Source organism: Hyperolius riggenbachi, chromosome 4 (assembly GCF_040937935.1).
Source record: "Hyperolius riggenbachi isolate aHypRig1 chromosome 4, aHypRig1.pri, whole genome shotgun sequence".
Classification (NCBI taxonomy): domain Eukaryota; kingdom Metazoa; phylum Chordata; class Amphibia; order Anura; family Hyperoliidae; genus Hyperolius; species Hyperolius riggenbachi.
The window spans coordinates 423,556,035-423,580,136 of NC_090649.1; the positions used below are offsets into that span (position 1 = coordinate 423,556,035).

General features: G+C 44.0%; 1 protein-coding gene across 3 annotated transcripts in view; it reads right to left on the reverse strand.

Annotated features, from left to right (window-relative positions):
- The window catches only part of CFAP61 (cilia and flagella associated protein 61), a 399,007-nt gene that overhangs the window by 199,140 nt on the left and 175,765 nt on the right, over positions 1–24,102 (reverse strand). For all 3 annotated transcript variants that reach the window (XM_068232439.1, XM_068232441.1, XM_068232438.1), the window contains one exon: positions 9,042–9,169. In XM_068232439.1, coding sequence (XP_068088540.1) covers positions 9,042–9,169 — 128 coding nt within the window. The remainder of the gene's footprint in view (positions 1–9,041; positions 9,170–24,102) is intronic.

Consider the following 24,102-nt stretch of genomic DNA (forward strand, 5'->3'; position numbering starts at 1 on the left):
AGCGACAGCATTTTAAGTGACAATGAAGCAAAAAAAAAAATATGATATAATGAATTGTATGTGTACATCGCTTTTTTTTTTTTTTATAACATTACATCATTCTCTAATATTTGCAGTTTACAAACTACATACTGTATTTTAAACTATGAAACAGAGCAAAGCTAATGACCCTTTGAACTTTCCTGCAGTAAACCCTTAAACAACCAAGAAACAAGTGCTTCAGAAAACAGCACTGTAGCCAACCTAGCTTGGTCGGAGGGCTCAGAGAAGCTCTTTTGCATAGATGACGACTGCAGTTTCTTAATTCTTCTCAGCTGTACTACACATACAAATAAATCATTATATCATAAGTTTAGTTTCACTTTGGATTCCCTTTAGGCTGCTTTCACAGTAAGACGTTACAGGCGCACATTAGTGCAGCCTGTAACGCAACCTAACTCACAGCAATGGAAACTAAATGGGCTGTTCACAGTGCCTACGTTGCGTTACATTGTAACGCAGCACGTTTAAACAAAGTGCTGCATGCTGTATGTTATACTTGGCTAAGCAGCGTTAGACTGCTTGCACATGCTCAGTAATATTAGAGGAGGAGGTCTCCCCTCCTCCTCCGTGGCCAGCCACATGGCTAATTAATATTCACTGCACTGTGTGACGTGCAGTGTTTACTTCCTGGAGCGGCCGCTTTGTGTGGCGATTGGCTGGCGGGACCACGTGATGGCGCATGTGTCCAAAAGTACGCATCACGGCATCACGGACGCATGAAGAGCCACATAACGTGTCTCAATATGACGTCCAACTTCAAGCCCACTATGCGTTGCGTTAGGGGCACGTTATGCGACCTGAACTTGGCATCTAAACGCAACATCTTAGTGGGAAAGAAGCCTAAGCTGCAATGTTGATGAAAAAGATCAGCAGGTACTGGCCTACTAACTCTCATCCTCACAACTCTCTAAGACATTTGTCCAGGTAGTCCAAGTAGGATGAATAATTGTTTTAGGTGAAGAGAAAGAGCTGTCTGTGTGTTGTCTGTGATGAAGGGGTTACAAACACAGCATCAGAATCCCCGCCCCCTGTACCGTGTTACCTTAACAACGTATGGAAGGCTTCCTCCAAAAACTGTTCTTGTACTGTGGTACAATTGTGTGCTCTTTTTATGCTGGGAATACACGGTTCATTTTTGAGCCATTTAGATGGCTCGATAGATCATTTCCAACATGTCCGATCTCCCGCTCGATCGTTTCGCCGCTCGATTTGTGATAGCAGTGAATGGAAAAAGATAAGAAAACCGAGCAGAAGATAAAAGAATCGACTTCAGAATCGAGCGGCAAAAACGAGCCATGGATGCCCAGCATTAGAAATAGTTAGTGATGTATATTGCAAAACAGAAATTTGCCTTCTTAAAACAGAAGGTATTTGTGATTATTCAGGTTGGAGTGAGCATATGAGGTGTCCCACACTGCTTCACTGCTGAAAATGTAAATCGTCCCTTTGTTGTCCTAGAAAGCTAGGCACACCTCCAGAACAGAATTGTATAGGGTTATATTAATCCAACATGCATACAGACTGTTTCAGACTGGTTGATCCTCATTAGTGCATGGCATGAATCAATATGGCTCTATAGGTAAGACTTGAAATACCCAGAGTTACAGATTTCCCAGCAAGCTAATGGTGAACCAGAACTCCTAGGAGTGTGTAAGGGGCTAAAAAGGATCAAAAAGCCATCTTACTAAAAATGCTATGCAAAACAGAAATTTGCCCTCTTCAGGCAGGGAACACACTAGCTTTTTCCCGCACTACATGTGTGTTTCGCAATTACAGTATATGCCACCGCAAATACTGGAACCAGGAGAAGACCAGAGCTGCAGCGAGGGATAGACAGACTTCCAGGGGTTGGAAGAAGTCCCAAGTAAGTAAAGCTGCATATAGAGTTTACCCTGGATGTCCTTTAAAGAGACTCCGTAACAAAAATTGCATCCTGTTTTTTATCATCCTACAAGTTCCAAAAGCTATTCGAATGTGTTCTGGCTTACTTCAGCACTTTATACTATCACTGTCTCTGTAATAAATCAATGTATCTTTCCCCTGTCAGACTTGTCGGCCTGTGTCTGGAAGGCTGCCAAGTTCTTCAGTGTTGTGGTTCTGCTATGAACTCCCCCTTCCAGGCCCCTCTATGCACACTGCCTGTGTATTATTTAGATTAGGGCAGCTACTCTCTTCTCTCTTATCTTTTACAAGCTGGATAAATCGTCCTCTGAGCTGGCTGGGCTTTCACATACTGAAGAATTACAGACAAGGGCAAAGCTGTTTGCAGGAAGAAACGAGCAGCCTGAAACTTCAGTGCATGAGAACAGGGGGAAAGAAACACACAAATGATCTCTTGAGATTCAAAAGGAAGGCTGTATACAGCCTTCTTGTGTATGGATGTATTTTCTATGTGTGGACATACTGTACATCAACCTACTTCCTGTTTTGGTGGCCATTTTGTTTGTTTATAAACAAACTTTTTAAAACTGTTTTTAACCACTTTTAATGCGGCGAGGAGCGGCGAAATTGTGTCAGAGGGTAATAGGAGATGTCCCCTAACGCACTGGTATGTTTACTTTTGTGCGATTTTAACAATACAGATTCTCTTTAAAGCTAATGTAACCCCGTATTAAAAAAAAAAAAAAAAAAAGGCAGATACTCACCTAAGGAGAGGGAAGGCTCGGTCCTAATGAGCCATCCCTCTCCTCTCCCGGTGCCCCCGGTGCTGGCTCCTCCGTTCACATCCCCCGCTGAGGGGACTTCGGAAGTCTTCAGGAGCCGAGTCCTCCCGAAGACAGGCGGCGCACACGCGAGTGCGTCATAGAAGGCGCGTGCACAGTGTAGAGTGGCCCGTCTTCGGGAGCACTCGGGCTCCCGAAGCATTTCCGGAGCCTCCCTTCGGCCGAGAGACAGCGGTATTTGTCCGAAACGGTCGAATACCGCTACGGGGGAGCCAGGACAGCAGCGGGGACCAGGAGAGGAGAGGGAATGCTCTATGGGACCCAGAGCCTCCCTCTCTTTAGGTGAGTATCTGACTTTTTAAAAAAAAAAAACGGGTTCCCATTAGCTTTAAAGAGAACGTGAACTAAAAATTAAAAGTCAAAATAAACATAAACCCCTCATACTTACCTCCCATGTAGTCTACTCCTCAATCTCCTTCTCCTCTCCTGCGCCCCATTTTTTCACTGTAATCAATGGAATTCTCCATCCTCCATTTTGAAAATGGCCATTACCCATAACAGCTTCCTGGTCAGCGCACTGTTAAACTGTAATATCACCTACTTGAGCCATAGGGAAACATGGACATTACCTTGCACATTCAGTTAACTGAATAACTGACAGCATCTGGTATATAACTGACAGCAACTGGTATATTTCAGCTCTGACAAAATATTGTCAGAACTGGAAAGGATCAATGTAAGAAGAAAATGGTGAGCCTCTGAGAGGAACTGACGGGGAGGTGAGTATGTAATATTCATTTGCAGCTACGTCATGTGTTTATTTTAAATAATTTTACTTAGTTCAGGTTCCCTTTAAGGTGTAGAACAATTGGTAAGGGGAAGCTGCGTACAAGGTGGTGTAATGGTTGATGACTAGCGTGCCCTAGGTGAGATTATATGCTTGCCTGAAAAAGGTGAGTTTACGTTGTGTCTAAAGACAGTTACAGCGGGTGAGTACTACACATATTGTGAAATGAAGTCCCAAAGAAGGGAGGGAAATTCTAGAGAATTCTTTTATTCAAAAATATAGAATATAAATGTTAATAATAGTAATTAAGGTAATGATAACAATGTTCACATGCTGGGTATTAATGCATTTGTTAGGTTCTTGGCTAGAAAAGCAGCTTAGAGCAGAAAACAAAAGTCTAGTGATTGCACTCTAAACAGTCATACATAATATTAATTTACAATTATGCCACCATGAAGGGGTTAAAAGCAGGGCTGGGCCGAGGCAGAGGCGAGAGAGACTCCAGTCTCCGGGCGCAGTGTAGAAGGGGCGCACAACTCACTCAGCTACCATTCCCTTATTGGGCTTGATTTACAAAACGGTGCTAACTTTAGCACTGGCCCTTATCACGTCTAAACTCAGTTGAAATGTGAGAAGTAGTGATCGTGCGCAAAGTACCGCGCGCAAAGTTTTGCGCACGCACTGCACAGAGCGCAGGGCGCTCTGCGCAAAGTGCCCACTAAAGCCTATGGGACTTAGCGCGCGCATAGGACTTTGCGCGCGCAAAACTTTGCGCGTGGTACTTAGCGCACGATCTGATTGAGAAAACTGGTGCTAACCTACTTAGCACCCTGGTTAGCGCGCCTTAAGAATTTAGACGTGCTAAGTAGGTTAGCGCCTCTTAGTAAATCAAGCCCATTGTGTTTGAAGCAGAGAGAAATAAGAATATGGTATTCATGGCAGTGACTGCAAGCCAGATAACTAGAAATTAAGGTGTGTGTGTGTGGAGGGGAGGGTGCCTCTTCGTCTAATAGCAATCAGTGGGCTTGATTCACTAAACTGTGATAACTTATATCACAGCCGTTTTTGCGCGCATTTTCGTGTTCGCGAATTTGTGCACGCAATCGTACATTTTTGCAAGCAATTGCGAATTTTCACGCGAAAACGGCTGTGATATGAGTTATTACTATTATTTAGTATTTATATAGCGCCGACATCTTCCGCAGCGCTGTACAGAGTATATTGTCTTGTCACTAACTGTCCCTCAGATGAGCTCACAATCTAATCCCTACTATAGTCATATAATTATGTATGTATCGTAGTCTAGGGCCAATTTAGGGGAAAGCCAATTATCTTATCTGTATGTTCTTGGGATGTGGGAGGAAACCAGAGTCCCTGGAGGAAACCCACGCAGACTTCGGGAGAACATACATACTCCTTGCAGATGTTGACCTGGCTGGGATTCAAACCGGGGACCCAGCGCTGCAAGGCGAGAGTGCTAACCACTACAACACCGTGCTGCGGTTGAGTGAATCAAGCCCAGTGGTGTCTCAGCCTTGGGTGCTGGAGGATCTTGTCCCGGCAATGGTTCAAAGAAAATGGGCACATAACAGTGAATGATTTCTCCCCATGTATTAGTACCATCACTGCTAACACACAAACATGTTTTATCATAATCCACAGAGTCAACATCCAGGTTCCTCTATTAATGTCCAAGGAAATATGGAGCTAGTGTGTGCCCCTAAATAGCGATCAGGCCCCCGCAGTTTGAACTCGGCTGCTCCCATTGAAAACACTGTAGTGGAGATAGAAAGAAAAGAGGGGCGCTCTAAGTCCGCTGCACCACTATACTATGCATCAATAGGACAGGTCTCACCTGTTTACGATGGGGCTGGCACAGCGTACACAGCCCGGATTCGCCTTGTCCCTCTTAGCCGAGCCGGGGACTGAGCTCTAGCGCGGGGCGGAAGTGACGTCACTCGCTCCAGGAAGTGGTGGATCAATAGCCAGACGACGCTAGGCAGCTCTATACAGAGCTTCTGGTGCTGGAAAGGACCTCTTCCAACCGTGTGTGTGGTGGATGGTACCTCTTTCTGTGCATAAATCTTGCTGTAATCCCGATATCCAGGGACACGCTGGTGCTCTGCTCAGCGTGGATGGAAACTGACCACGTGATATCCTGGTCAGCTGATACCCAGACTTCCTGTTCCTGGCTTCTCTGCACTCCACCAGTGGCTCCAATCCCAGTAGCAGTCTGGGATTGGAGCCACTGGTGGAGTGCAGAGAAGCCAGGAACAGGAAGTCTGGGTATCAGCTGACCAGGATATCACGTGGTCAGTTTCCATCCACGCTGAGCAGAGCACCAGCGTGTCCCTGGATATCGGGATTACAGCAAGATTTATGCACAGAAAGAGGTACCATCCACCACACACACGGTTGGAAGAGGTCCTTTCCAGCACCAGAAGCTCTGTATAGAGCTGCCTAGCGTCGTCTGGCTATTGATCCACCACTTCCTGGAGCGAGTGACGTCACTTCCGCCCCGCGCTAGAGCTCAGTCCCCGGCTCGGCTAAGAGGGACAAGGCGAATCCGGGCTGTGTACGCTGTGCCAGCCCCATCGTAAACAGGTGAGACCTGTCCTATTGATGCATAGTATAGTGGTGCAGCGGACTTAGAGCGCCCCTCTTTTCTTTCTACCTCTATTAATGTTGGATTTTTGCTTTTTTACTTTAACAAGCTCTTACATTTTTGCATACGCTGCTTTTAATTAAACAGCTATATTCCAAGTATTATTATAAAGGATAGCAAATCTACTTTTGTATCCATGGATACAAGCTTTTTAAAATAATTACATAAAATATAAGAAAAAAAGACTTCCCTCTTTAAAGGATTAAAGGCTGTTAAATTGCTTCAATCACTGTATTTTCATTGAAAGAAACCTTTGTAGCGTGCGGCAAAAGTGGCTGCAAAATTATACAAATAAGTAGTAAATGTTTTATAGTACTTAATTTAATCATTTTCCGCGTGTCAGTGGCATACTTATAAATGCAAACAGAGGTTTTCTGTTTGACTTTACTTGCAAAATGTTTGTAATAAAATTCTCTCTCCATTAACGGAGATTGTCACATAACTTCACCCCACTCTCAAAAATATAACCCTTTCTACCATTTCAAATATAATTTATATGGCTTAAACATATTGCTTGAAAGAATAAAAAAAGTACATAAAAACAACACCAAAACAAAAAGACAAATAGAACAGAAATTGCTAGTGAAGAGTGTGCCGACTTGGGTACAGGTGGAATATGCTAAATATGATATAGAATTTTTTAGAGGGGGCGCAGATGTAGAAAGAAGAAGAAGATAAAGAAATGGGGAAAGAAAGAGAAAATTCGTATACACTCGACTAGAAGTCTAGAAGTCTAGAAGTCAACTTGTACTCGAGTCGGACCTGGACGTCAATTGCCAACGAAGTGTAGTGAAGAAAAGTCTCCACATTGCAAGTAGTAGAAAAGTCCACTTATAGCCAAGGAAGTAGGGGACGCACCACTCTCTCAACCTTTACAGAGTGAGTCGCAGCACCCATGCTGCTTTATAACCCTCCTCCCATTTGCACCTTTTGCTTACTTTTAATATGAGAAGGTTGAAGAGGCATACATTGCCTGTGAGACACTGACATTTTACCAACGAATGCCTGCAACACTGAGCACACTGAGTAATGTGTGCACTATTAGTGGCATTCCCATTTGCACCAATATACCCAGTTGCAATTGACACTTTCTCGATAAAGGGAATGCCAAGAAAACACAGGTCTGAAAGTCATGGCCACAGCAATTAACAAGGGGAGGAAGAAAGATACTGGGCTGCATTGCTTACTATGGAGGGGTGGTGGATAATTGCAGCACTTGGCGACTTGGAGGAGTTATTGGCTGCACTTAAAGAGACTCCGTAACAAAAATTGCATCCTGTTTTTTATCATCCTACAAGTTCCAAAAGCTATTCTAATGTGTTCTGGCTTACTGCAGCTTTTTCTACTATAACAGTCTCTGTAATAAATCAATGTATCTTTCCCCTGTCAGACTTGTCGGCCTGTGTCTGGAAGGCTGCCAAGTTCTTCAGTGTTGTGGTTCTGCTATGAACTCCCCCCTCCAGGCCCCTCTATGCACACTGCCTGTGTATTATTTAGATTAGGGCAGCTTCTCTCTTATCTTTTACAAGCTGGATAAATCTTCCTCTGAGCTGGCTGGGCTTTCACATACTGAGGAATTACAGACAAGGGCAAAGCTGTTTGCAGGAAGAAAAGAGCAGCCTGAAACTTCAGTGCATGAGAGCAGAAGGGGGAAAGAAACACACAAATGATCTCTTGAGATTCAAAAGGAAGGGTGTATACAGCCTGCTTGTGTAAGGATGTATTTACTATGTGTGGACATACTGTACATCAACCTACTTCCTGTTTTGGTGGCCATTTTGTTTGTTTATAAACAAACTTTTTAAAACAGTTTTTAACCACTTTTAATGCGGCGAGGAGCTGCGAAATTGTGACAGAGGGTAATAAGAGATGTCCCCTAACGCATTGGTATGTTTACTTTTGTGCGATTTTAACAATACAGATTCTCTTTAAAGGTCAGGAGGGCTTAATGGCTGCAATACTTTATGCAGTGCAGTTATTTACCCCTCCTGGTCCCCAAGTGCAGCTGTTAATTCTTCCTGGTTCCCAAGTGTAGCCATGAACTTTGTTGGATAGACTTATACTTGAATTAATAAAAAAATCCAGCTTGAGAGGGCCAAATCTTGGGGTTGACTTATACATAATAATACTTATATTCGAGGATATACAGGTAGATGGCTAGGGAAGATGGTGAAAAGAGAGAGGTGGGCTTGGTAAAGAGAGCTGGTGGGGATACATGGCTGCACATACATTAGACTTTGTATTGTAGAAACAAACATTTGTAACACTTGTAGCCAACAGTCTGATAACTATATAGGCATCACCTGTCTTGCTTGTCATATGTTGGACAGATAGCAATCAATCAGGTAGAATTTTTTTAAGCCAATTGGGTCTCCCTGAAAGTGGGGAGCTTACGGCCAGATAAAACAAATCTGTTTAGATCAAGTCTGTTATGGAGTGCAGTATGCAAAACAGGCAGTAGAGCTGCTTTCTAAGTCCATGCATCTCATCTATCTATACAAACAGGTATTTTGTAAGTCCTAATGTCTACTCATTGGACTATGGGGTTGATTCACTAAGCTGAGCTGCTACAGCAGCATAGCTTAGTTTGAGCAGCGCAAGTTAAAATCCTCAGCGCACGTTACAGGCTGTGTAGCGTGCACTGCTAACTTATGCGCGCTCCCTTGTATTTACTGGCTGCCCCTTTACTCCCACCCTGAGCCCTATCATGTCCTGTAGCTGCTTAGGACGTCATCCCCAGCATGGAGTACATGTGCTTCCCACACATATATTAGAGATTTCTCTAACATCTCTAATATATTAGAGATAATAGAGAGGGAAAACATATACTAGAGATATTATATTTGCAATATTAAAACAGAATATAATTGACAAAAAAACTCACCAGAACACGAGGGTCTCCAGAAAAGAGATTCCAACAGTGGAAGAGCCCACCACCACAATGCGGGCATTGATTGTTATTTTTGGCTCAAATGTAAGCTTTCGGTTGAGGTGGTACAAGGCGTAACCAGGCTGTAAAGAGAGACAATTTATATTGAATGGAATGGAAAACAAAGAGTAACAGTGAATGTACTGCACAGTAAAAGAGAAAGAATATGAATTCCTCTAAGACAAAATACCTTCAAGGTGGCCTACTTCACTTCATTCTGCCTTTGTTTAGAAATAGGGATGGTGAATGAGACGCTAATAACTGTAAGTTTATACTCTAATAAAATCCAGCTGTATTCCATAGTTACATTAATATACGACCCTATGCAGCTCACAAGAAATAACATTATAAGCTAAAATAAAACACCTTGGGCCCAATCCAATTCACTTTTTTTCCTCGGTGATAATTTTTCATCTTCCGTACAGGTTCTACTGAATATAGAAGTTCAATCATTCTTACTGCCCGTTACGGCGGCAAAGTGGATAACACTCTCACCTTGTAGCACTGGATCCCTGGTTTAAATCCCAGCCAGGGCATTATCTGCACAGAGTTTGTATGTTCTCCCTGTGTCTGCATGGGTTTCCTCATAGTACTCTAGTTTCCTCCTAATGTAATTGGCTTCCCCAGGGACCCTGTGGGTAAGGCTGGATCCCCACTAGAGGCTAAAATTTTCTGTTTCATGGAACAGGTCACTATGGACCATCAAAGAGGTTAAGGTTATGCATGGGATCCATTCATACAAGTACTAACATGTCCGTTCTGTCCAGTATTTGCTGTGTCTGTTGCAGTGAAGGAACGCAAAGTCCTGACCTGCATGATTTCTAAAGGCACCGGATGGTCACGAGGCGTGTCACAGATAGCATGTTATCCGTGACATGTCCCTTGCAGTTATCTATGACATGTCCCTTGCAAGTGACCCAGCAGAGCTACTTTGAACATGGCGTTCATGTCTTGGACGTGACAGCGGACTTAAAGGAGCACTATGGTGAAAATGTTTACAATTTAACATATGTGCAAACATAGACAAATAAGAAGTATATTTTTTCCAGAGTAAAATGAGCCATAAATTACTTTTTCCTATGTTGCTGTCACTTACAGTAGGTAGTAGAAATCTGACAGAAGCGAAATGTTTTGGACTAGTCCATCTCTTCATAAGGGATTCTCAGCAAGGCCTTTATTCTTTATAAAGATATTCCCTAAAAAAGGATTTAAACAATGATGCTGGCCAGCTTCCCTGCTCGCTACACAGTTTTTTGGCAGTTGGAAAGAGCAACTGCCATTCACTAAGTGTTTTTAAAAATAAATAAATCCCTGAGAATCCCCCATGAGGAGATGGACTATTTCAAAACCTTTCGCTTCTGTCTGATTTCTACTACTTACTGTAAGTAACAGCAACATAGGAGAAAAGTAATTTATGGCTCATTTTACTCGTACTTCTTATTTGTATATGTTTGCACATATTTTAAATGTTACAATTTTTTGCCATAGGGCCCCTTTAAAGTTACCTCCAAAGGCATGAATCCTTTACAATGTGAACCCAGCCTAAGATTTGTTTCCTCTGTTTATAACGTTGAAGACAGTTACATACGTGAAAAAATAATAATATTATGCATGGGGTTCAACTTAAAGCGGACCTGAACTCAGAACTTCCTCTCTGCTCTAAAGGATAAGCAACAGCATAATACCCTTTAAAGAAAAACAACTATTTGTTAAGGCTGATACAAATGCTGAAATAGATCTGCAGTGTGTCTACTGCCTGCTTTCATGGAAGCAGAAATATTGTTAACATCCTTTGTTTACAAATTAGCTGTCTATTCAAGGCAGTGGAGATTCCTAAGCTGACACAGCTGAGACATCAAATTACAGTGGTGATTAGTCACTAAAAAGGGGGAATTAAACAGGCTTAACTCTCAAAATACATACAGGGCACATTTCTCTAAGTTTTCCATCTGTCCTGTGTAAGGCCTGGTGCACACCAAAAACCGCTAACAGATCCGCAAAATGCTAGCAGATTTTGAAACGCTTTTTCTTCTTTTTCTGTAGCGTTTCACCTAGCATTTTGCGGTTTTGTGAAGCGTTTTTGGTGTAGTAGATTTCATGTATTGTTACAGTAAGCTGTTACTGAACAGATACTGTAACAAAAAACGTCTGGCAAACCGCTCTGAAGTGCCGTTTTTCAGAGCGGTTTGCGTTTTTCCTATATTTAAAGGGAAGGTTCAGGGAGGGTGCCTAAAAAATAAAAATCAATTTCCACTTACCTGGGGCTTCCTCCAGCCCGTGGCAGGCAGGAGGTGCCCTCGCCGCCGCTCCGCAGGCTCCCGGTGGTCTCCGGTGGCCGACCCGACCTGGCCAGGCCGGCTGCCAGGTCGGGCTCTTCTGCGCTCCAAGGCCCGGAACTTCTGCGTCCCACGCCGGCGCAATGACGTCATCGGACGTCCTCCGGGCTCTACTGCGCAGTAGTTCTGCGCCTGCGCAGCACAGCCCGGAGGACGTCCGATGACGTCAGCGCGCCGGCGTGGGACGCAGAAGTTCCGGGCCTTGGAGCGCAGAAGAGCCCGACCTGGCAGCCGGCCTGGCCAGGTCGGGTCGGCCACCGGAGACCACCGGGAGCCTGCGGAGCGGCGGCGAGGGCACCTCCTGCCTGCCACGGGCTGGAGGAAGCCCCAGGTAAGTGGAAATTGATTTTTATTTTTTACCCACCCTCCCTGAACCTTCCCTTTAACATTGAGGCAGAAACGCATCCGCAATCCAAAATCTGCAGCAGCCCGGGAGTATGCGTTTCTGCAAAACGCCTCCCGCTCTGGTGTGCACCAGCCCATTGAAATACATTACCCTAGCGGATCCGCACCCGCAAGCTGATCGCAAACCGCAGCAGAACCGCTCTGGTGTGCACTAGGCCTAAGAGTTCAGGTCCAGTTTAAATTATCCCAGGGACAACACAAAGGAAAACGTATATTTCAGAGCACAAGCTGTATACAGTACATAAAAGTGACTTGACTATAAAGCACCAGTTATGGGCATGTTAAACCATGAATAATTTAAGTAACTGTTCTTGTGCCGACACTACAAAGCAATCTATGGACAGGACACAGGACTTTTTGTTGGTGACACAATAGCTTAAAACCAGCAGCTGTCATGCATAGGAAAGTGCTTTTTTCATACATACGTATACGAACTGGCCATAGGGTGCAGGGAATTAGGTAGATTGGTCCCATACCGACAACCTTTTCTTTTGACTGTCAGCACAAATAACTACATATGTTTCCCTGAGCAGTAATCAGGCATAACATATGACAGGATGCCTATAATTCCAATCTGTTTGTCTTTGTTTTTCAGACACAATCTACCCTACTGCAAGTGAATACACTTATGAATAATACATCTCTTATACGAGAACGCTTTGTCAACCCAGAACACTGCAGGAATTCGGTGACACTGTAAACAATAGATTAATTTACATAGGCAGTGGTGAACTGAATAATACTCAGATTTGTAAAGAGTCAATAAACATGCATGGCGTCTACATTTAATATAAAAGTTGGTTTAATCAATTTGAGTGACGTTAATGGTGCCCAGCTAGGGTAATTATGTAATGCAGTTCAGCTTATTTGTCATGGACCAGGAACGTTACATGAATATGGACCTGATTTATTAAGGTAATTGGTGAGATATTGCATGTTATAAAAAAAAACAAAAGCTCATCCTTGACATAATAATTTTGGGCTATGTAAGTAGTGTTTATTAAAGTGGGATAACACTCAGACATAACATTCAATAAAAATGTGTTTCCTACTTTTTTAGTACCCATACAGTTACCATATTTGCTTTTGTGCACAATTAATATTGTCTGTTTACAAATTACAAGGTCCTAAAGTACAGTTTATCTGCTCTGAAAGCTGCCATTATATTTCATGGCATAGCTGCTGTATCTATAGATTAAAATCTATCTAGTGATCACTTCTCAACTGCACACATACTAGAAGCAGAAGGAGAGCACTTTGCAAATGTTTACTTAATGCATCTGACAAAGGAATGTATACAAAAGATAATGTTATCACCTCTCAGATGGGGCTAGAACAGGTATGGGCAAACTTGGCCCTCCAGCTTTTAAGGAACTACAAGTCCCACAATGCATTGCAGGAGTCTGACAGCCACAGTCATGACTCATAAAGGCAAATGCATTGTGGGACTTGTAGTTCCGTAACAGCTGGAGGGCCGAGTTTGCCCATGCCTGGGCTAGAAGCTGCCCACTGAAGCAAGGAGCTTTCAACTGAAGAATAAATCAGTGGACTGAAGTTTAACACCACTTTAACCTCTTGCCGACTGCGAGCAAATCCCAGCTGAAATGATGGAGTTCCACTCCGCCCTCACTCTCCCAGCGGCCGCTCGCCACTCGAAGACAGTTAGACAGCGAAATCGCCATCTAACAGGACTGTACAGCACTGCCATCTAAGGCAGCGCTATACTGGGGACAGCCGTGTCACCTGGCTGTCCCACTGGGGGACACAGGAGCGATCAGCTGTGATAGGCTGAAGCTGATCGCTGTGATAGGCTGACAAGGGGAGGGAGGGCTGTTAAAATAATAAAAAAAATAGGGAAATTTGATAAAACAAATAAGATATTTATAAAAAATGAATAAACATTCCTGGGGCGATATGACCCCACCAACAGAAAGCTCTGTTGGTGGGGAGAATAACTTGTGTGCTGACATGTACGGCCCTACAGCTAGGCCTTAAATCTGAAGAGGCCTATTTAATGAAAAATAGCCTGGTCACTAAGGGGGGGGGGGGGGGGGGGGGGGGTTAACACTACATGGTTAAAGAAGCACTGTAGTGACATATAATAGAATGCAGTAAATTATTTAGGATACCCACTTTCACAGTAATCTTCCTGGTTTCAGCATCAGAAACCCTTCCTACAACAATATATTGCTGTATATTGAATACTATATATTATATATACTGTATATTGTATATTGACTGCCCTCCCAGTAATGTCTAACCTATTAGTCTTGTCAGTTATGCGGAATTCCCCGCCATCCCCAGAGCATTCTGGGAGGCCTGGTATATTTTTATGATGTCACCATCTGTGATACATCTTAGAATGTAAATCAGGGAGAGCAAAGATTTTAAAATGGGCAAACACTGACTAAATCATTTATAAATCAATATTCTAATCAAATAAGTGAATTTATTCATGACATTAATTTCACTACGAAGAGTCCACAGCACCACGTCAGTAATATATAGCTCTTTTATTGTTTAAAAAGACAAAGAGATAGCCATAACAGCGACAAACGCTGTTTCGGACAAGGTCCTTCCTCAAGCTGTATCAGGCTCTCTCTATTTTCACTACAGATCCCTAATTCCCTACAGCTTTGATTCATTTTCATTTTTAGGAATGTCTTCTACAAAAAAACTAGTGTTAACCACTTCCTTCCCCGTGACATGAAAATAAGTATCTGCACTCCACTCCCTACGAAATCCTAGATAACACTGTTTATCTCTGAGCTGATAACAATGCTACACAGCAAACCCCTCTCTTCCTCCCAGGGAACTCAGTGGCAGGACTAATCCTACTAATATAATAAATGGGACAGTTCGGATGTTTGTTACTCGATCACGCAAAACTGGCTGAACGGATTTGAATGAAATTTGGCACACACATAGTACATTACCTGGAATAAAGTATAGGATACTTTTTATTCCCATAACCAAAAAGGGGGCGGAGACAAATACAAATTTCACTGGAAAATGTAAACAGCAGCCATTCTTACACTGTTAATGGTAGGGTTCTCAAACTTTGCACAGTTGGTTGTTGGGTGACTGGGATTAATATTCAGAAAGGTGAGTGGAGTCTATAAAAGCCAATCAAAATTAACCTATTGATTTTCAAGGGGAATATTTACATTGCTGCCATTCTTGCACTGTTAATGGCACAAGCCTCAAACCTGGTACAGTTGATCATTGGGTGACTAGGGTTCAATTTCAGTAAGGGGGTGGAGCCACAAACAGCCAATTTGATTTGTTTCATTTCAATGCAAATTATTGACGCCAAACACCGCAAAGATCAAAAACTTGGTAATTGATTAATTGTGTGTTGGGGTTAGAAAAGTAGGCACAGCCAACACCAGCCAAATACATAAGCGGGCAACGCCGAGTCATAAGTGGGCGGAGACAAATACAAATTTTACGGGGAAAATGTAAACAGCAGCCATTCTTACACTGTTAATGGTAGGGTTCTCAAACTTTGCACAGTTGGTTACTGGGTGACTGGGATTAATATTCAGAAAAGTGGGTGGAGTCTATAAAAGCCAATCAAAATTAACCTATTGAATTTCAAGGGGAATATTTACATTGCTGCCATTCTTGCACTGTTAATGGCACAAGCCTCAAACCTGGTACAGTTGATCATTGGGTGACTAGGGTTCAATTTCAGAAAGGGGGTGGAGCCACAAACAGCCATTTATATTTGTTTCATTCCAATGCACATTATTGATGCCAAACACCGCAAAGCTCACAAACTTGGTAATTGAGTAATTGATTAATTGTGCGTTAGGGTTAGAAAAGTGGGCACAGCCAACACCAGCCAAATATATAAGCGGGCAACACAGGGTCATAAGTGGGCGGAGACAAATACAAATTTTACGGGGAAAATGTAAACAGCAGCCATTCTTACACTGTTATTGTTAGGGTTCTCAAACTTTGCACAGTTGGTTACTGGGTGACTGGGGTTAATATTCAGAAAAGTGGGTGGAGCCTACAAAAGGCAATCAAAAATTACCTGTTGATTTTTCAGGGGAATATTTCATTGCTGCCATTCTTGCACTGTTAATGGCACAAGCCTCAAACCTGATACAGCTGATCATTGCGTGACTGGGGTTTACATTCATAAAACAGGGTGGAGCCACACACAGTCAATATGATTTGTTTCATTTTACTGCAGGTTATTGATGCCAAAGACCACAAAGTTCACAAACTTGGTCATTGAGTAATTAATTAATTGTGTGCTAGGGTTAGGAAAAGTGGGCGCAGCTAACACCAGCCAAATACATAATCGGGCAATGCTGGGTCATCAGTAGGCGGAGACAAATACAAATTTCACTGAAAAAATGTAAACTGCAGCAATTCTTATTCTTACACTTTTAATGGTAGGGTTCTCAAACTTTGCACAATTGGTCACTGGGTGACTAGGATTAATATTCAGAGAAGTGGGTGGAGCCTACAAAAGCCAATCAAAATTCACCTATTGATTTTCTAGGGGAATACGTAATTACTACCATTCTTGCACTGTTAATGGCACAAGCCTTAAACTTGGTACAGTTGGTCATTGGGTGACTGGGGTTCAAATTCAGACAAAGGGTTGGAGCCACAAACAGGCAATTAGATTTGTTTAATCTCAATGCAAATTATTGATGCCAAAGACCGCAAAGCGAACAAACTTGGTCATTGAATAATTGTGTGTTAGGGTTAGAAATAGTAGGCGGAGCCAACACCAGCCAAATACATACCTGAACAATGTTAGGAAATAAGTGGGTAGAGAAAAATACAAATTTCATTGCGCAAATGTAAACTGCAGCCATTCTTACACTGTTAATGGTAGGGTTCTCAAACTTTGCACAGTTGGTCACTGGGTGACTCGGATTAATATTCAGAAAACTGTGCATGCGTGAGCACCTGCTCTCGTGCACTTGCAGTATGGACATGCCTGTCTTTGGGAGGACTTAGCTACCGAAGACTTCCAAAGTTCCCCACAGCGGAGGATTCAAACTGGGGAGCTGCGGCGGCAACGAGGGAAATTAGAGGAAAGCGGGAAAGCTCTATAGGACCCAGAGCCTTCCCTCTCCTTAGGTAAGTATCTGGCTGATTTTGTTTTCACCAATTCCCATTGACTTTAATGACATTTACACGTCCTGGGATCCTATAATTTTAGGTTAAAGGATAAACATCTTTGTTTAACGTTTCAATTGAATGACAACAGTTTTTTCGATGTCTATTCTCTGCCCCCACACAGACAAATCTTGACAAATCTTGAACTACTGAACTTTTTATCTGTCCCCTGTTTGCGTTTGTGATGCCAATTGCGAATTTGTGGTGGAAAAGGGCCCTAAAAAGATAGCAACAACTCCCCTTTTACACTGGGATAGGTTTACTTAAAATCAACTACAAATCCTTGCATTGAAATGTTTTTCACTGTGCAGAATACACCCACAGAATCTATGACGTGTCCTATACACCATTAATGACATGCTGGTCTTGAGTGTTTTGGCCTCATTGGTTCCTTTGTCTAGGTAAATTAAAATTCACATTCGCTTTTATTTTTTGATGGCATCCCAGGAAAGAATATGGAATTCAGCTTAATGGCAGAATTATGCATTCCCTGCATCCATAATTCAGGACAAACAAATAGCCATATGTCAATCTGCTCATGCCTCCAACAATGTTAATTATGCCAAGGGATAGAGTATCTCATGGACCATTCACAATAAGCATATTAACAACATTCCTTTTTAATGAAGAACCATTTATCTCATGGAAGCACATAAAACAGTGTTAGGTCTAAAAGGTCTTTGCATATATTATCTATAGAGAAGCTTATATTTTCTGAGTGAACAAGACAGGCAGGAATTACCACGGTAACAGTTGAGTATTTTAACCTTTAACACTAGCAGTGTTTAAGCAGATAAAAGGCTTCTATCCTATCACATGCACATAGTTACAGTTCTCCTTTCATTAGACCTAGAAACAGGAGTCCTGATAAGTACATTGATGTACACGGCATTACACAGCTTCACCAGGCATTAGGCGGAAAACATATGGGGTGATACTTATCAATCATGGGAGTAGCGTATGGTACCTAGCTGCTGGCTTGACGGGTAATTAAGCAAAAAGGCAAAACATGCACACAGGTATATATAGGCTGCTGTCTGCTTTTCTTCCAAGCCATAAGCTCCTAAACCGTGTCAGTTCATTAATATTTTATAAAGCTTAACTAAATCTTTCACAAGGAATACAAAATGTATATTATAGGCACATGCCCCCAAGGGCTGCCAATTAATGTAATCATGTTTTAAAGAAAAACGACATTTTCGCAGAAAAACTGATACAAACACAGCAGAGCTATGTAAACCAATCTGTCGTTTAATGTTGTTTAAAGTTACTTTGACACTCCAGTCTGCAGCCGTGATAAATTTCAAGATGTGGGAGATAATTCAAGATGCAGTATGTTGTGTCTTTGTATCTAGTATGACAGTACAATGTTGTCACACATCCTGAGCAGTTCTGCAAACTCAAAGATTTACCACTTTTTTGTATAGGTGATCAGTCAGTTCAACTACTTTAAAGAGAAACTCCGACCAAAAATTGAACTTTATCCCAATCAGTAGCTGATACCCCCTTTTACATGAGAAATCTATTCCTTTTCACAAACAGACAATCAGGGGGCTCTGTATGACTGATATTGGGGTGAAACCCCTCCCACAAGAAAAGTACGAATGTTTGGCAGTTTCCGGTCTGTGAACCTTGTTGCATTGTGGGAAATAGCTGTTTACAGCTGTTTCCAACTGCCAAAAACAATGCAGCAGCTACATCACCTGCCAGCAGTAAAATGTTCACTGGAGTTCCTCTTTAAAGGGAACCTGAAGCAAGGAAAATGATTTTTAAAAAAATACATGACGCAGCTGCCAATGAATATTACATACTAAGGCCCGGTTCACACTTGCGGTGGCCCTCCGGAATCGCCGTGCCGGAGCCGCACCGCCTGCAGAACGGACGGAACGGACGCACGGCATAGCAATTAAAGCCTACGCGTCCGTTCACATGGGTCCGTTCTGCAGAACCGGAGCCGGACCGGATCCGGGCCGGATCCGGACTCCGGCCTCCGTTCCAACATGCGCTATTTTTTCATCCGGCCCCTCCGGCAGCCGTATCCGGGGCGGAGCCGGACTGCACCATCCGGCCAATACAAACAAATGGGAACCGGAGGCCGCACAACACACTGGCTGAGAAATCCGGATCTTCTACCCCACTTCCTATGCGGATTTTTGCGGCGATATTGGCTGGGGACACATGGGCAAGCATTTTGGAGTGGAGCAGCAGGAGCTGGAGGTGTTGGCAGGATGTTGGCAGCATGTCGGAGGTGGAGGTGAGTGCTAAACAGCAGAGGGCCTGATTCCACAGGTCCCCCTTCTGCTGACCTCCCAGACCCCAACATTTTTTTTTTTTTTTTACGTATATTTTGCCAAACGGATCCGGATCGCATCCTGATTGCCACCTGATGCAACCTGACCGGATCCGGATCGGATCCGGATCAGAACCGTACGGTTCCGATCCGGATCCGGTCCGGATCCGGTCAGGTCATCCGGTCCGTTTGGCAAACAACCGCTAATGTGAACCGGGCCTAACCTCACTGTCAGTTACTATCAGAATCACAATTTTCTTCTTACAGTGATCCCATCCAGTTCTGACAATATTTTGTCAGAACTGAAATATACCAGTTGCTGTCAGTTATATATCAGCAGCTGTCAGTTACAACTGAATGTGCAAGGTAATGTCCATGTTTCCCTATGGCTCAAGTGGGTGATATTACAGATTAACAGTGTGCTGACCAGGAAGCTATTAAGGGGTTATTGTCCATTTTTAAAATGGAGGACGGAGAATTCCATTGATCACAGTGGACAAATGGGACGCAGTAGAGGAGAGATTGATGAGCAGACTACACAGGAGGTAAGTGTGACATGTGTATGGTTATTTTGACTTTTTATTTTCAGTTCAGGTTCTCTTTAAGATGCGTACAAAGCTTTGACGAATGTCGCCCGTCGGGGATCAGAGCCTGATCCCTTTGGGCTTCATTGCTGGCCTGGGCTGCACACAAGTATGTTAGCTGTGTAGCTGATGATGCACTGTGTTGCTATGTGGGCGGGGGGACTACAGAGGGATGATGAGCGGCGGGCGGGGGAGTAGCGCAAACAAAGGGATCGGCATCGCTGGGGGAGAGTAGATCTGCTGGGTGAATTGTTTGCGGGTTGGGGGCTGCTGTACATAAGCCTAGAGGAGGGGGGGGGGGGGGTGAGTTTATTTTACAAAAGTGTATTTTTTCAGCAAACAAACCTGTACCTTGATTTTTCTGTCTGATAATACTGAAGATAAATATTCTGCAGAAGCATGGGGCTTCCCACTGGATTGCAACTGCTCTTCCCTTTGAGAGATGATTCCTACTAGTCTGTTGTAATCCATTGGAGAGCCCCATGCTTCTGATGGAGCACCAATCTGTATACCAGCGCTTCTTTCCTGCAGTGGACCTGAGCGCCGACCAGTGACCTGGACAGGTGGCAACGCAAACTGACCAGATGAGCAATGGTGAATATGTGAACAAGGCGCATGGATAGGGATGGTCAATGAGATGCAAATTATTTCAAGTTGATGCCAGATTATGCTAATTTTGTATGCAAATGTATGCAGCTTGAAAATAGACCAATAAAATTCTACCTCAGTAGGATTTGATTGGTTCAATTTTAAGTTGCGTACATTTGCATTCATAATTTTCATAATACAGCATCAACTCGAAATTATTCGCATCTCATTGACCATCGATATGCATGGACACTGCACAGACCACAGTGTATCCTGCGCGGAGAGATAAAGAGGGAAGAATATTCTCTTACCTGCCATGCACATTACACGTTATTTTATCTTAAAGCACAAGATTTCTCCATCACAGAGCAGTGCAGATGTGCCATTCATGTCTACATTACATATGTATTGCAATTTAGTAACTTTACTGAATAAACCAGTAACAGGCAGGTGTTTTAAACATCATCACTAGACTAAACCAAAAACTAAAAATTCAGCAGAGAGGCGGTGGTTTGGGCATCTGGAAATTGATGCCAATACTGCCTCTACTGGTTGGACACATGTACAAGACTATTACGATGGATGGGGTCCCCGACTTTGAAGGGGGGTTTCTTTAGCATAAGATTTTTTATTTAAAGTGGACCTGAACTCCGGAACTTCCTCTCTGCTGTAAAAGATACACAACAACATAATAACCTTTAAAGAAAAGCATTTTTTTGTTACAGCTGATACAAATCCTGCAATAAATCTGCAGTGTTTATACTCCCTGCTTTCATGGAAGCAGACATAGTAGTATCCCGTTCCTGTGCTTTCACATTAGCCTCTTTGCCATAGCAGTCAGCTGACACAGCCTAGGGGTCAATTATAACCAGTGATTAGACACAGATGATGGGGAATTACACAGGCTAAACCCTGTAAATAGATGCAGGGAGCATTTCTCTATGTATTCCTTCTGTCCTGTGCAAGAGTTCAGATCTACTTTAAGGGTGGTGAAGGGTAGGCATGAGGAAGGGAGTTTTTAAAAGGATGGAGGTTAGGGATTGGCATCAATACAACAGTGTTATTTAGGGGCAAGGTTAGGCAGGGCCGGTTTAAGCAACAATGGGGCCCCAGGGCAAAATAAACCTGGGGGGGGGGGGGGCAACAGATACCCCAGAACAAAAATCGACATTAAGGGACCTTTTTTGGAGCTGGTATAGTCAGGGTGTGAGCCCCAATCGGTTGGACTCCACATTCTGGCTACCCCAGCCTGCATGGGGGACAAGGGGTTAAAAATTTTCAGGAGGGGGGACCCCACATAATTTTTTTTTTTCATTCCCACACGCTAAACATAAAAAAAATTGGGAAAATAGGAAAAAATGCCAGGGATCTTCATACAGCCATATTGCGGCTGTATAGCGATTCCTGGCCAAAGCGCTGTGGCTGCGTATGGGCCCCCTGGAAACCCCGTCAGGAAATTTATTGCTCTCTCTTTTGATACATGTAAAATTACACTACCGTTAGGTTTGCTACTAAAAGTGACATTTACCGCATTTAAAAGTATACTTTTTTCCTTCGAAACTTCAAAATCGATTTTCTCAAAAACTATAAGGTCTTTTTGAAAAATTGTTTTTTCCTCTTATTCCCAATGATCTCCTTAACATACCCTGCAAATTTAGGGTTTCTAGTATTTAAGGTGGATTTGCTATTAACCATTAAAGTCGGCAGGTTTTTAAATGTGTATTTTTTTTCCTTTGAAACTTTAAAATCGATTTTCTCAAAAACTATAATAAGGTCGATTTGAATTTTTTTTCCTTTTGTAGCCACTGGGGGCCCCTACAAGCTCTGGGGCCCTGGGGCAGTTGCCTATTTTGCCTCTATGGTAGCGCCGGCCCTGAGGTTAGGGTTAGGAAGACAACAGCAAGACAAATGCCAGAACAGCTAAAGAGTACAGTGTAGCAGAGCTAATACACATGCCCGTTTCTAGGGCCGTGTGGGGCGTGCCGCCACCCGGGGCGCTGTTGGGAGGGGGGCGCTGTAATGGCGGGGGGAGCCGGAGCCGCGGGGAGGACAGCCCGACCTCTTCCTCCCTCTCCTGGGCCGCCCTCCGTGCTCCCCCCTCAGACGCAAACTCAGGCAGGAAGCGCCGCTGTTTACAACTCACCTCATTGGCTCCAAGCGCTGCTCTCTCGCCGCAGGTCTCCTCTCTGTATACACGCTGATACACACGCTGCTTCCTGTTTAGCCGGAAGCAGCGTGTGTATCAGCGTGTAGGCAGAGAGGAAAAGACCGGCGGCGAGAGAGCAGCGCTTGGAGCCAATGAGGTGAGTTGTAAACAGCGGCGCTTCCTGCCTGAGTATGCGTCTGAGGGGGGAGCACGGAGGGCGGCCCAGGAGAGGGAGGGAGAGGTCGGGCTGTCCTCCCCGCGGCTCCGGCTCCCCCCTCCATTAGGGGGGACAGCTACCTATCTAACCTACGCTGGGGGGCACCTACCTAATCTAACCTACGCTGGGGGGCAGCTACCTAATCTAACCTATACTGGGGGGCACCTACCTAATCTAACCTACAATGGGGGGCAGCTACCTATCTAACCTACACTGGGGAGCACCTACCTAATTAACCTACACTGGGGGGCAGCTACCTATCTAACCTACACTGGGGGGCAGCTACCTATCTAACCTACACTGGGGGGCAGCTACCTATCTAACCTACACTGGGGGGCAGCTACCTATCTAACCTATACTGGGGGGCACCTACCTTATCTAACCTATACTGGGGGCACCTACCTAATCTAACCTACACTGGGGGGCAGCTACCTATCTAACCTACGCTGGGGGGCAGCTACCTAATCTAACCTACGCTGGGGGGCAGCTACCTATCTAACCTATACTGGGGGGCACCTACCTAATCTAACCTACACTGGGGGGCAGCTACCTATCTAACCTATACTGGGGGGCACCTACCTAATTAACCTACACTGGGGGGCAGCTACCTATCTAACCTACGCTGGAGGGCAGCTACCTAATCTAACCTACACTGGGGGGCAGCTACCTATCTAACCTATACTGGGGGGCACCTACCTAATCTAACCTACACTGGGGGGCAGCTACCTAATCTAACCTACGCTGGGGGGCAGCTACCTATCTAACCTATACTGGGGGGCACCTACCTAATCTAACCTACACTGGGGGGCAGCTACCTATCTAACCTACACTGGGGGGCAGCTACCTATCTAACCTACACTTGGGGGCAGCTACCTATCTAACCTATACTTGGGGGCAGCTACCTATCTAACCTATACTAGGGGCACTTATCTAACCTGTATTGGGGGCACCTACCTACCTAGCTAGCCTATACAGGTGGCAACTATACTGGCTACCTATATTGGAGACACCTACCTAAATAACCTATACTGGGGGCACCTACCTATCTAACCTATGCTGGAGGCAACTATTCTGGCCACCTATATTAGAGGCACCTACCTAGCTAACCTGTACTGGGGCACCTACCTATCTAACTTATACCAGGGGCGCCTGCCTATCTAACCTATACTGGGGGCAACTATACTGGCTACCTATACTGGAGGCACCTACCTGGCTAACCTATAGCGGGGGCAACTATACTGGCTCACCTATGCCTGGCTACCTATACTGGGGGGACCTATAGCTGGCTACCTACACTGGGGT